Raw genomic sequence first — 15342 nt, 5'->3', positions numbered from 1 at the left:
ATTAAAGACCATCCTGATCTTGTTGTCTGTATTGTTACTCTCAAAGGCAGATTAAGTAAAGAGAAAAGCAATGGGACACTGCAAAAATGTTGACTTCATCAGAGACTCACCAACATACTGAACACGCTACTTTGCCATACATAGGAATATGGCTAATCTTGGGAAACAGCTAAAACTGAAAAAAAATGCTAAAGACCAATGATCATTAAATGCTTTAAAAGTGAAGAGACCTTAATATGTAGTTATCATTCTAATCTCACCTAGCAAAACTGCATAACCCTGCCTTTGGCATAGTCATGTCCTTTTGTACAAGGCTGATGTTCACAAACTACCTTTGAAGTTCCTCAATATGTCTCAAAAATAAAAAGAGAATTGTTTAAAAAAAATCTTGTGGTTATTTTAGAAAGAGCTGCTAGGAAGTGAATGAACCAAACTCAGACCTTCTCTACTGTGTTTTTTTTATAATAACCTAATATTATTAGCTGTAACAAAAGTATCTCAAAATTAACTAGAAAAATGGGCCAAATACTTATTGTGCAGTGCAGCACTAGCAGTAGCAGGTTTCTGAATAATGCAGTAAGAAAAAATATTTTAATACTTTTGGTAGCCCTATAATTATGTTTGTCTAATACAGTGTTCCATCCTGAGAGATTCTAAAAACCCTCCAAAATCTTTCTGTATCCTCAAGTCCCACTCAAGCTGATGTTCAGAGAAAGTACACAAGAAAAAGCCATTCCTTACTTGATTGCTGCAAAGCTTAAAAATTCTATCAGTGTTACTTGTCAATTACTGTATTTCTTGATGAAGTCATGCTGTACTTTCCCTGGAAATATCAGAAAAACAAGCTGTGAAGTAAGTCTTTGATAACAAGCAGCTTTGATGTCTGTACAATTTCAGGACACCCTACGCACTGGAAACACTTGAAAACCTCAAGACAGGAATTGGCTCCCTCACAGCTTTGAAAGAAACAAGTCTGACTGCTGAGGTCTTTCTGCCTTTAAGTTCAGGTGCCACAGGAACTTGCCTGTAATGAGTTGCAGCATCCTCTATTCCCATTCTTATGCCACCAAGCTTTGTCATCTTGTGATTGAACTAAAACACTTCCTTGCAAGCCAAGATGGAGTATGGGTCACTCTCCAGTGTGACATCCACTAGGGCGTGCAAAGGACATAGCAGTCATTCGTATGGCTCACTGGATTTACTATGACTCAGGCAACTCGGCGTGGTGCTAACTATCGCAACTCATTTCACAAACCACAGCTACTCCTTGGTAGCTTTTCCTTCCTCAGTTCTGCAGCTGTTTTCCTTAGCCTCTGCCTAGCAGTCTAGCAGCACATTGATAGAAACAGAATCAAATTGCTAGTATATATGTGTGTCTATATATGCATGGCTACACATATTTGCACATGTTTTGATGCAACAGGAAAGCCTGTGCAATCCAGAGGTACTGCTAAAGCTTCTCTCTTTTTTAGTCCACTCTGCTGTGACCCTATGCTGGCTCTATTATCACTCCTCCTCAGGTGGGCTTGAATCATCTCGCTAGGGCAGCTATCAAGCTTCACAGCCAGAGGTTTCAGTTTAGGAAGGAGAAAAGCATCTCTCTGTATTACCTCAGGAGAACCAAACATCCTGCGAGTGCAGTACTCCAATTTATCACCAGGAGCAGACAAGGCAGACTGGGAATTAGACCCACTTGACAACTGGTTTACACGCTACTTTCTGTCTTTGCTACATGAGGCCACAGGAGGTTTATGGCTTATTCAGATGGACAATTGTTTCTGTATCACAGCAAGATGCTGAGTACAAATCAAACAGCATGGCTGTCTTGCAGTGAGAACTGGCCCTTTTTTCAATCCTCCTTTAAATGTTTAAATAATAAAACAAAATTTTGCTTACTATAACCTCTTTTATGCTTATGAGGGGAACATTTGGCTTAGGAAATCAGTTTGTGTCTTCTGATAGAGATTCATTAGATTTTTACCGGACCTGAAAAGCAGAGATCTTATCTCAAACACAAGATTTCTAAAATAGCATGAAATACTGTTTTCTTTTTAGCTGATACAGACTGTGAGTGCAATTGACAAAGATGAGCCTCTGCGAGGACACAGATTTTTCTTTGAGTTGGTGCCAGAATTTGCTGTTCATCCGAACTTCTCCATTGTAGACAACAAAGGTAACTGCTGACCAGTACCATCCTCCCCACCCCCCTAACACTTAAAACTTCATCCAGCAATGTTTATTTATTCTACTTTTCCATTCTAGATAACACAGCAGGAATTATGACTAGAAGAAATGGATACAGCCGTAGTAAGATGAGTACCTATCTCCTGCCAGTCATAATATTTGACAATGACTACCCGATCCAGAGCAGCACTGGCACACTGACCATCCGAGTGTGTGCCTGCGACAGCAGGGGGAACATGCAGTCCTGCAGTGCTGAGGCCCTGCTCCTCCCTGCTGGCCTTAGCACAGGGGCACTGGTTGCCATTCTCCTCTGCATCATTATCCTGCTAGGCAAGTACCTGTCATGAAATGTTTAATTGAATGGGCAAAGGTCTGGTCACTTCTAGAACCCTGATATTCTTCAACTCCTTATTCACATATTCCTGCAGTAAAATATTTCATACTCGATGTAGTCTACTTTTTTTAATCAACAGTTTTCTAAGATGGAAAAGGAGATGGGATAGTAGGAGAGGGAGCTACTACGGGCTGTTTGTCATCATTACTACGCAGAAGAAAATGTAAAAAGAATGAATCTATCAATGTTATTTAGCTGAAATAAACTTGAAAATCTAGTGTTGGTTTTAGGTACCATGCTCATTTGAGTAATGTTTTACATTATAAACATATCTTCTTTAGATCCAGGACTTTAAAGTCATACTCCTGAAGCTGAGTGATGTTTCTTAGTTATTAAAAAATTATCAGTTATACTAGCTATTTAATCATGAATGATTTGTAATTTTCATACTCAGGAAATATTTAGCTCAAACGCACAGAAGAGAACAGTTCAATTGATTGCAAGTGATAGCAACAGCAGCTCATTAAATAAAGTATAAGCACAGAAGCTAGATGGGTTGCTGGAAAGTAGAAGAATTAGAAAGATGAGGTAACGTATGAAGAAATGAGAATAAATACTAGCTCATAACCTGGTGTTAAGAACATCAAAACTTCAACTTGCCTGTTTTGTTTACCAGTGAAAGGCCTCGTTAAAAGTACCATTATCTCTACTTTCCAGTCAAAGTCTGTGGAAAACCTCTTTGCCTTTCTGCCTGTCCTACAAAACACAGCTTGCCAACATGGCAGTGACAAGCTTACAGACGTCATTTTATATAATTCAAAGGAGATGATAACATTTTTTCAGTTTTTAGACTGGTTTCAAGCTACCTCCAGTAAGTTTTCCGAGGACCACAGTGGCTGTTAGCAGAGGGACAATGTGTAGGAACTATATCTGTACTGTTGGGCATAGGGAAGAGAGGGTACTTGAGCTCTGACAAACTGATTGTCCATAGTGCTTAAGTTCAAGCATCTCAGCTGGCCTAGTTTCGGCGTAAGCCAGCTTGGATTCCCCAGAATGTTGCCCAGGCATAGTCTGAGCAGCAGAACTTGCAGGACACCACTTCCAGCAGACAGTTATAATTCAAACTCTGCCAGATCTGGCTCTCCACTTTGCATAGTTCACCATGTCAATAGGCTCTGCCTCTTCAAAGCCACCCTTCATGTGCCAACATGAAGCATGATTTGTGTACCATGAAACACATACTCTTACTCACTCACTATGAAAAGATCACTTTGATTGGCTGCAATGCTTTAGTACCAAACATTGAACCAAAAACAAAAATCAAAACATGTCTTAGGACCACAGCAATAGCACATGAGACTCAGAACAGGCTCAGGGACCAGTGCTGTGCAAAACCAGTGTGACTGTTTTATGTGTCTTCTCCCCAGGGGCAGAGACCCTGCTCTACTTGGCGCTACAGACATAGCTGAAGCCAGAGTAGCACAAGACTGAAGAGCATCTAAACAGAATTGTTAGTCTACAGCTGGTGGTGTTCTCGGCACCTTCTTTCATTGTTCAACAAGATGTAGTGTGTTAGGATAGTGGACTGGTGTCATAGTGTCCAAAATAGGAGAGCCTTGTTCAGTGCATGGCTATGAAAGACACTTCTTCACTATAACCTTTTAGTGATCTGCCCTGCTCTTGTATATGAAATTCTTAAAGTTACTTAAGTGCACTATTACTTGTCTGGCACTGGCAAAACTTGCAAAGAATGGCCCCTGTACATATACAAAACTGCAAACAAAACAGAACAGCCTTCACATTCATAGCATTGTACAATGGCATGTGGAAGATCTCAGTTCCCCTCTCCCCACCTGCGGCACGTCCAGTCTTGCCTTGTATTCACCAGTACTCAAATCATTCAGAGTAAAACCTTTTCTCCTAAGACTCAACAGAAGTGCTCAGCACTGCTGTAATTTGTGGTTCAGCAACACTATTGTGCCTCATTGGCAGATGATCTCACTGGCCTCTCTTATTTACTCCAGCTGCTCGGAGCTAGGGTCAGATTTTTGAACACATATAAGCATTGCATTCCTACTGAAATGAATGTCATTTAGGCACGAGGATGTATTTATAAATCTTAACTTCAGTTTTTCATCTCCCTCTGTAGAGGTTCATTATTGTGTCAATCCTTACCTCTCCAAAAGAAGAGTTATTCAAGTAACACTTCTTAAACTAGGGGGATCATGATTTTAAAAAGAAACATTTAGTAGTAAAGACTGGATTTCAATTCTTGCAGTCATTGAAGCCAAAAATAGTTTTGTCAATATTATTTATAGCTGAAGATCTTCAGGTTCTTATTTTCAGAAGTACCTTTAGATCCCATTTTCAAAAGTGAATCTGGCACTTAGTCGTACCTAAATCACTAGATTTCTAGAGTGTAATTTACTTTTGCTGAGGACATTCAACTACATTTGATGAAATCACCGCTAGTGACTGTCAGGAAGGCAGTACTTCACAAAACTAAAATGAAAGTCCAGTCCTAGTAGGATGATACATTTTAAGACATTGTCTTCTTTTCAACTTCAGCTTAATTGCATATCTACTTCAAATATATAATATTTTAATCACTGCTCCGATAGTTTGAAATAAGCATAAGTGTTTGACTGCTATGAAATCATGAATATGCTTCCTTTCTAACTTTACCTTGGAGATAGCTTTAATCACTATTTTGCTACTAAAAATGCCATCCCAGCCTTAAAACTTTATCAGTTCAACAGATCATGCAAAATATTAGCTCAGTTATTTAATTTCTAACTAACTATTTCTTCAATCATCTTTTGTTTCCTTTCAGTATTAGTTGTCTTATTTACGGCTCTCAAGAGACAGAGGAAGAAAGAACCCTTGATCATCTCAAAGGATGATGTTCGGGACAACATCGTGACCTACAATGATGAAGGAGGCGGGGAAGAAGACACGCAGGCTTTTGACATTGGCACACTGAGAAATCCAGAAGCAAGGGAAGAAAATAAGATGAGAAGAGATGTTATCCCAGAAACTATATTTCAGATAAGACGGACTGCACCTCTTTGGGAAAACATTGATGTCCAAGATTTTATTCATAGAAGGTTAAAGGAAAATGATTTAGACCCAGGTGCCCCTCCTTATGATTCACTAGCAACATATGCCTATGAAGGAAATGATTCCATAGCAAATTCACTCAGCTCCCTAGAATCGCTTACCACGGAGGGCAACCAGGACTATGATTACCTCAGTGACTGGGGACCTCGGTTTAAAAAACTGGCAGATATGTATGGTGGAGACGACAGTGATCAAGACTGAGAAAGTAACCTGTGACCTGGTCAGTGTTAGTGAAATTCATGTCTATGTTACTAGATAAAGTGGCCTACTCTCTCTTACTTGGGAATAAAAAATTTACAAAAAATAGATGTTGTCTTAGTAAGGGTTTGCTTATCAATCAATCAACGTGAATGAATATGAATGATTTAGATTTTTAAAAACCTATAATTCACCCTCTCTTCCTAGAAATCTCTGCTGAAAGGTTTTCATTGACAATGGAAAGACAATAAAAGGCTTTTTGTGCCTTCAATAATGAGATGAAACTTCATTTTTTTTAAATTGCTTTGCATTACCTTTCCTACTATCTGGGACAGTGTGCACCCACATTGCTGCATCATCACAAAAATACACTTTAAAAAAGATTAATATTACTGTCATATTTACTGAGTTAAAGAATGTCTGTGTGTGGATTCATCATGATATTTTTATATATGTATATTTATATTTTTGTATTTTTATTAAATAAATTAGTATTTATATAAACACTACTTAATCATGTACTTTGTTAATCATAAGGAATTGTCCAATCTTTCTAAACAAAGGAATTGCATATTGTGCAATAGTTAACTCTTGAATGCATTTTCTTTTTTTGGATTAGTTGTTGAAATGTACTGTGCAAGAACAATATGGAGAGACTGCTCTGTATAATGGGAACACAGTGTAGAAAAAAGAAAAATTATTTGAAAAAGTGATTATAAATAAATGCAGTCTGACTCGCAATGTGTATCGCTATATGGCATAAAAACGTAGTTTCATTGTGAAACTCGCCCCCACATACCTTCTTTCATGAACAGGTGACCAGTGGGAGGATTTAACAGATTTACGTCCAGGGATTTGAGGAACCATGGTTTATTCTGGTAGGTATGAAAACAATTTTATAATAAGCTTTTTAAAAAATAATAATAATTCAGGAATAATCAATAATGAAAGGAAGGCTTTTGTATTCTAATCTTATTTTGGGGTTTCGAGGCAATGAGGCAAATCAGACGTGTCACTAATAGCTTCTTTTTAGATCAAAGTGAGCTAAGCAATAAAAACAAAGTCCAACTAATGTTTTATTAAAGAAGTTCATGTTCTCTTCCTTCAAAGAAGTGTACACATTTGCATATTTTCTAAAGCATTAATGACAATCTTCAAGTATATACTTGTGTTTAAAACCTATTTCCTGGATCAGCTTTTATACAATGCACATTTTTTTCACAACACAGGACAGGAGCAATTTACTTGGATCATATATGATCTAAGTGAGAGTTGCAAGGTTTATCCACATTTGCTCAAGAAACAAACAAACAAACATCTCATATATATGAAAAAGAATCGAAGACATCAACAACATAGAATGTACACTATCCATAACATTTCCATTTTTATTATTGACTTTAGGGAAAATCAAATGCATGTAGACATCCAAAACAACAATATTTTAAGGTTTTCTCTAAATTACTTAGTAATTTTTCAGATCTTTTCAGAGAGAAGCTTAACATACGCATTGGAAATTTAATGTGGACTACTGAGACGCTCGTCTCTTATCAAAAAGATAATAGAAAAGCTACACAAAAGGTCACTTCACTCAGACATGTGAACACACTCCTGCCCAGTATTTTCCTTTCTACTATGTTGACTTTCAGATCATTTCTCAAAAAATATCTCCTTACTATTATTTATTTTATCCCTCGACCATATTCTTCTGACAGTCCTAAGGATGCATCTCAAGTTTTCTGACACTGAACTTTTTTTTTTTGGGGGCTGTGGGGGTGGTGTCAAGGGATTAAGGGGTTCAAACAAGCACCTGAACAGAGCACTGTGAGCTGCATGTCAGGTCTGCAACACTGTGTTGCAGGCAAAAAAACCTTCATGACACAAAAATGTCACAATAACCTGCAGCCATGTGTCAGCCATGTACCTGGATGTGGTCTAGTTACAAGACATCAGTGTATAGCTTGATGGCGTAAGAATGCATATTTCTTTTTTGTGTCTTTTGGAGGTGAAAGCAAAAGACTTGGGGAATGTATATTCTCAGCCGTGTTGCTAGCAAAGTGAAAGTACACAGGAATATATTACTCTTTCAATGCAATTTTCATAACTTTAAGGCCCTAGCCTTAAGATGGGATAGGAGAAAAAAAACAACATTATAAAACAGCTATGTTCCTGAAGAGAAATGACTGGGGGAAAAAAAGAAAAAAGAAAAAACAAAACAAAACAAAATAAGAATATAGAAAAATTTCATTGACTTATAGAAATTGTACACTCAAACTTCATCTTCAGTGATAAACACAGTAGACTGGACTAAGAGAAGAGCTTTTAGCAATCTTATAAGGTGTCATCAGAAATCTGAGTTATGTAGAATGGCAGGAGAGAAGAGAATGAAAAGATGTCTGTCCCCAAGTAAGGACAGATACAAGCGAGGTATAGATCAGTGGAATAGGTTTTTAAGATGTTAAGGGTTCATGCAAGACACATCAAAGGGTACCAGTTTGATGTCAGAGAGGCTACTGGTGAAGGCAGGATGAACGAAACAGGTTGTGAGGAATTCTTCTTCCTTGAAGACGTATAAATTTAATTTAGAAATTGTATTTTCCACATAGAAATGATCTTATTTGTGTATTGGTTTTTATCTTCTTTTATTTTTTCCAGAAAGTAGTGACAGAAAGGAAAAAAAGGTATTGTAGAAGTTGTGTCACAGAATGCTCTGGTAGAGACATATCCTAAGTATTATTAGGTCCCAGTACCACTGTGGTACTTCGGGAAGAGCAGAAACTCCAAATGGTCATGAAAAAAAGGCAACCCCCCTTTCTCTCACTGTAGGTTTTCTCATCTCATGAGTCATTGCCACTAAAACAAAGAGAGGCAGCTTTAGCTTTTGTTTTCAGCGAGAGAATGAGACTTTCCCGTGCTTTCCCATCACTTCAGTGAGCCCAAGAACACTGTACCACTTAGAGTAATACTTGCTTAAAAGCTGACCTACATGGATTTGCACCTTACAGAAACTCCTATAGTTGATACAGGAAAACAAGTAATTTCTCAGAATTGCTGAACATTTAAAGCATTCTTAAAATTACTAGAACTAGTTGGCAAGTTTATCACCTGACATGCCTAACTGCTAGTTATGTGCTTGTGTTCATTCGAGTGGCAGAAACTTTTTTCCTATTACAATAATTTTTTGAAAAATGGATCTTCTTTTACTCTTGCATCTGAAACAACACAGTAAATACCACAGCACTGACGAGGAATTTGTATTCACAGTGGAAACTACTGTGATGTGTTCATTTTGTTGTATACCATTTTTATCTGTTTACTTCCATGGGGATTGGGGGGGGGGGGGCGCTTCTTGATGACTTTTTATATGATAGAATCAATGAGTGACAGCCATATGCAACAGGATGAGTTGCTTCTTCTGTTGTCATAAGTCAGACTGTTTCCCAGGGTATTTCCCACAGAGGAGTCCCTTTGCACATCAACAGCCATATCCCTCAAGGGGTACCACTGCTGTCTTTGTCTATGACAGAGGCATGCTCTTGTGCTGTGATGGGTATTCAGCAGAGCAGCTGCACTGCCTCTGACTTTGCCCAGCCAAAATGCTAGAGGGTTATACCTGCAAAACCCATGCTGTATCACCTTCAGTGCTGAGGACATTCTGAGATGACCAGGGGCAGCTTCTGGCCTGTGACTCACTGAGGCCTCTGCGTGGCCAGCCACTCTTAATGCCCTAGTTGGTGTAATTAAATCCCAGGTTTTCTATGCCTTTGAGCAGGCAGAGGGCCAGATATAGAAACCAATGGGAATTTGCATAGCATTGGCAGATATAGAAACCTAGCTTGTCAGGCTACAAAGGTGGCACAAAAACTTCAGATCACCCTTTGAATAACTTGCATTTTCCAGTAATATCTTCAGATTGATAGAATATTGTACATCAATGTTTTGATCATTTACACAATATTTTTGTGAAATATATATTAACAAAATTCACCATTCAATGAAGAAACAGGAATTTTGAGGGCGAAGGAAAGGAGATTGGATAATATATGTATATATGGACAACTAATTTTTAAGTCCAGTTACTGGTAGACCATCTCCTTTTAAGCGTCTGTGAAAAAATAGCTATGTGATTTCTCTAAGTCCTAAAGGGAGCATCACACCTGGATCCCACTATTACATTACGTTTGGATTCACAAAGATACAGGGAAGGAAAAGATCATGAGAGGCCTCTTAGATGCTATTGTTGGTTTTACAGGTCCATATTTAGAGGAATTGGAGGAGGTCCAGCATGGACACCACTACCCTAGCACAGTTGAAGGAGCTGACTGATACAGCAAAAACATTTGAGTTGTCCAATACAAGCTGGTACTGATGAAGTTATTAGCTTCCTTCGGCATTTTAAGATTAGTGACATTGATGGATACCACTGACAAAAGGTGCAACAAAAAAGACCAAGTTTCAGCTGGATAGGCAAACAATATTGGTCCAATACTGAGCAGAAGTCCTAATTGGCGCAGTGGGATATGCAATACTGGTTAAGCATCAGGAAAGAAAAAGAGGGATGAGAGGTAGGAACTCCTTCCTGTAATGCTTCTGCAGATGTTCCTCCCTCTGTGAAAGAACTGAGGCACAGAAATGTTGTCCATTTCATGTTTATGCACATCTTCATCCTCCGTAAAATCAACTGTGCTTAGCAAAGTTCCAGATCCATGGGATTGCCTCAAACCTCAGACATGTCTCATTGGGAAGTCCAAGGCCTTGAGATCTTAGAAGTGGCTCAATAGGAAGGAGAAAGGTCATTTTTTATAATGCTAATCTCACCATGGATCTACATTTCTGCCACTCAGATATGTTGTGGTGCACTCGAAAGGAGAAGAAGTAGCTGGAAACACTTAGGATGTACAAGGCTAATTCGTGATCTCTTGCAGAAAAACTACTTGTGACTGCTGAGGGCCAAGATCAACTTACCAACTCCTGAGGAAATACTGTGGCAGCTGAGCCTGATTTAGTACTTATTCCAAAGTCTTAAATCGATTTTGAATGGGGCCTCCCTAGGATTAAGAGCAGAGAAGCTGAGAAAAAAAGAGTGAAAAGGAGTAAAAATTAATACAGAAAAATTCCACATGAAAGTTTAAAGAAAAAAAAAATTAAATCTACTCCATATTGAAAGCAGGAAATGGAAAAAAGAGGAACACATGACGAAGGTCTTATTTTGTAATGTTTATGTAGTTTCTATTTCTTTTCACTTTAATTGAATTTTGTAAATCTTTACAGAGTTACAAGCTTATCCTGATAAACACTCTTATCAGTAAAAAATAATTCTGGAGACAATTTTCCACAGAAGGTTGCATCTTTTAGTGAAATGCCAAAACAGACTCCTCATCATGCCAGATTAAGCAACCTAACTGCAACCACCACCATGCAGAAGCATGCTTAAAATTTTCAGTCATTTCATGAAGTAGCTGTTTTCAGAACAGAATAGTCACACAAAAATAACATACATAAAAATTTCCATTAGTACTTTTCTTATGCATTGATGACAACAGGCATTAACACCTTCTGCTCTGCCAAAGTCATTTCAACTGCTAATAGTCTAATTTACACTGAAAATTGTATTTTAAGGTCGTATTTACACTTCACTCTGCGCTTGTGCTAAGCAGACAGCTAGAACACGTGTTTGGGCCATTGCATATTGTTAAATTTTATATTTTACAATTTAATTTGTAGATGAACTTGAGCAGTTCCAGAAAGCAAAGAAAAAAAAGAAAAAGTACATGCTGGGGAAATCCATAATTTTTGCCTCTGCTATGGGAAGATGAATGGGGGATAGATGAAATCTAGAAGCAATTTTCAGGAATATAACGTGGATATTAGTTTTTAGGCATCTGTCTATGTGTATGGGTGAGTGCATATATATGCACATATAAAAAAAACCATTTTAGTATCTATAAGGTTAACCAACAGAAACACCTAGGTACTACTTCTATTCTGAGATGTCCACCTAAAAGGAAAAAAGCATGACAGAGTACAAGACACATTCAACTATGTGCAAACCAAAGGACATAAAACAATCCAATTTTACAGATTGTTTTATATTGTTCTAGTATCCTGCTGTTAGATGGTATATTTTACACTTCAGTTTCAGTTCATGAATCAGAGTCCAAACTAGGAGGCATCTGGCCTGAACTCTGTTTAAAAATCACTTCCAAATTTGGGATTTTACATCTTCGTTAAAATCTCACAGAAAAGGAAATGCAGAAAAGAGGGTTGTGAATATCACTGTTCTGGTGTTCTAAAGAAACCATGTTGGCGTCATTTCTATGGGGGAAGCGAGTGCCTGCGTGGAATCAGCCCACTGGCTGTCAAGGAGCAACATGCAACAGAGGACATCCAGGAACATTTACTTCTTTCCTTTTACTCCCCGCTTCCCACCTTCCCTATTCAAAGCAAACACTCTGCAACACCCTTCCCCCACTCCAGTAAAATTCATTGGAATACTTTTTAGCAAATTTCAGATCACCACTAAAAGCAGCAGTAGTGACAGTGTCTTGTCACAACTTCGTCATCTTCGTTCCCCTTGCTGGTGTGCAATATTTTAGCAGGAAATACATTTTCATAGCCGTCTTGTGACATAAAATATGAGCATATTCCTGGTTTTGTTCATTTTACCACGGAATTTGACACAGCTCCTGTCATAACACATATTAATATACTTCATCAAGCTTCGAATGAACTCTATAATTTTAAAAAGCATTTGCTTTTAGAGTCAGTGTGCCAAGCATTTCTCCCATCACTTCTCACATGGGAATGACAGGCTGTACAAAGTAAGCCTGCACAAACACAGATTTTGATTTTTGGTGAGAGTAAAATGATAATAACATTGCTCACTGCTCATAGTTCTGTCCTTCAATTTACCTTTACAGTTATTGGTAAACATTTAGACAGCATTAGAAACACTTTATGACCTCTTAGAGTAGTGCAATAATATCTTCAGAGCAGCATAGGATCAAAAATCTTGGAAGTCTGGGATCCTTACAGTCTTCCTTTCCCTGCAGCAGAAGAAGGCAGAATGACCCTCCCAGTCACTGCATCATGTAAGTACATATCTGGCACTTCGTACTGGAAGCAGAGGTGAAAGCTGGAGTTTCACTAGCAAAAACGGAGAGAAGGAAATTAAAGCTGGGATTTTTGTTACTTGAGAATTGCTCTTGCAGCTGTCAGGAAGCAGGCTGCTAGTTGCTACGAGCAACAATAATATTACTTACTTTTTATATAATGCTTTTCATCCCTAGATTTTAAAGCTTTTTACAAAGAAGGTCAGTATCATTATCACCTTTTTACAGGTAGGAAAACCAGTTATTTGTGCACTATTTTCCCCAAGAACACCCAGCAGGACAGTAGTGGAGACAGAAGCAGAAGCCTGCTCTTCTCTTCACAGGCCACACTGCCTTGAGAACAGCTAATAATTTAGGAGGTCTTAATTTATGTACCTTCACTGCTTAAACTTATCAGAAATTTTGCTTTTAATTAGATTTTACCGCCCCACAAATTCAGACATCTTAAAGGAAGGTGCCTTTCCATGGGACACCATGAGTCAAAGATCCTTCCCAAATTAAGGTTGTGCTTTGGACAAGTCTGTGTTTCTGAGACAGGTCCAAGGCAGCTGCAAGATAAGAGGTTGAGGTGCTCTCTGGGCTTGCTTCCTGAAGGAAAGAGAACAAAAGAGGCTTTTAAGTCCAGGCAGAGAGCGAAAAGGGGAGACAAAGAAATGTGGAGTAAGCCCTAAAAACTGCAGGAATATGCCCAGATTTGGCCAAGAAGTATCTTTAATCTAAAAGTTAATCTTTCATTTAAAGCAGATGACAGTGGAACAGAAGGGGTGGACAGTGGGAGAATATCAGGTTGTAGTACCAAACATCAGCTCGTCTTCACTCCTTCAGAATGAATTATGATTTATTTCTAAAAACTCCTTCCATTCCTTTCCATTTGTTTTCTTGATGAGAAATTCTCTTTTGATTTTTGAAAAAAAAATGCTTTTTTTCCCCCCAGCAGTGTCAGATTGGTAATTTAGTGACAAGTCTTTAAGAACAAGCCTGATCAGCACTCAGCAGCGACGCAGGGAGAAAACAAGACTTGAAGAGGCTCTTCAACTCCATCCCCTGTGTAAGTGAAGGGCTTTGTTTTGACTGATGCTCAAATTGGGATACAGAATGGACACAAGGCATCATGGCACCATCCAGTGGGAACCAGGGTGACAGCCAAAGGAAGTAAACAGCTTCCCCACCTGCTAACATATATGCTGCCATCTGCAACTCGCTGACCAAGGGGGAAGCTTGATCTTTTCCAAAGCAATGGCAGTGTGCTTTCTTCTGTGCCATGCCTGAGTGCCTTCAGCCATCTTGTGCAATAGTGCCAGAATATTTGTTGTTACTGATGTTCGCCCAACCCTGCACTGTTTTACAGCCAGCTTTTGCACAGCACTACCAGTAAGGGCCAGATATCACCCACTGCAATTTTCTTCCAAAATCAGTGAAATGCTGCTGGACTTCACAACACCAAACTCATTGGAAAGCACTATAAAAAATCGTGCACTGTAATTTTCTCGAGCAAACAAAACCTTCACATTAATGATCTGTCTCTTGATTTTATGAAAAGCCTTTAAAAATTAAATGAAAATCAGTTCTGCATTACATCATTAATACAAACACGTGCCTGTACAAGTGAAATAATCTGATGTAATTTACACATATATTTGAGTGAGATAAAGGAAATCTCTTTCAATGTTTTAAACCTGATAGTTGCAAGTAAATTAAAGGCTTGATCCTAACAATCCTATAAAGCAGGTTTAAATAAATTTTAAAGTGTTAGACTGTATTATATATTGTATATGTAACTTGCAGAAAGACTCTTTGTACAGATTTTTAAATAAGCTTACAAAAGCTATGAATCTATACTGTCTTATATACAATAGAGAAAAAAAGAGAAAGGTGTTACAGTTCTACCTAGTAAATACAGACTTTCCAATAAAAAATATTTATACACTTGTAATAGAAGGAAAGCCTGAGGAGAGAGGTAATATATTTCATCCAATTATATTAGCTGCTTTAATAAAAACAGACCAATTTTTAGGCTTATGGATCCCTTCTCATCAGGACTGACAAAGGCTAGAAAAATCTCTAATGCCTCTCTGAAATATAAGATTTTTAAGTCCAAATGCCAAATTAATTTTTTAATTGTTTATTAACAGAAATTATCATTTATAAATTGAAAATTTTGAGTATTGTGGTAAGGCAACATTTTCAAGATAGATGTGCTAATGTGTCCTATAGCTACATTTAGGGCCATTTGCCAAATAATACTTTTTCAATTAATTTTTGTTATATGTGCATAAATACAGCAAAGAAGTTTATGGGAAAACATTCTTCTAATCTCACTTTTCAGCCAGTAGAGCAACACACTGACTGAATTTTGTAGGACAGGATTGTCAGCATACTCAAAGAGTCACAAGA

At 38.0% G+C, this 15342-nt stretch overlaps 1 protein-coding gene across 2 annotated transcripts in view; it reads left to right on the top strand.

Annotated features, from left to right (window-relative positions):
- CDH9 (cadherin 9) overlaps window positions 1-6583 on the top strand; it is a 99935-nt gene extending 93352 nt beyond the window's left edge. For both annotated transcript variants that reach the window (XM_009938092.2, XM_075417138.1), the window contains 3 exons: window positions 2056-2173; window positions 2263-2514; window positions 5352-6583. In XM_009938092.2, the coding sequence (XP_009936394.2) occupies window positions 2056-2173; window positions 2263-2514; window positions 5352-5839 (858 nt within the window). In that variant the 3' untranslated portion in view covers window positions 5840-6583. The remainder of the gene's footprint in view (window positions 1-2055; window positions 2174-2262; window positions 2515-5351) is intronic.
- The last annotated feature ends 8759 nt before the right edge of the window (window positions 6584-15342 follow it).

This window comes from Opisthocomus hoazin, chromosome 3 (genome assembly GCF_030867145.1).
Source record: "Opisthocomus hoazin isolate bOpiHoa1 chromosome 3, bOpiHoa1.hap1, whole genome shotgun sequence".
Taxonomy (NCBI): domain Eukaryota; kingdom Metazoa; phylum Chordata; class Aves; order Opisthocomiformes; family Opisthocomidae; genus Opisthocomus; species Opisthocomus hoazin.
This window is presented reverse-complemented; position numbering and strand designations above follow the sequence as displayed.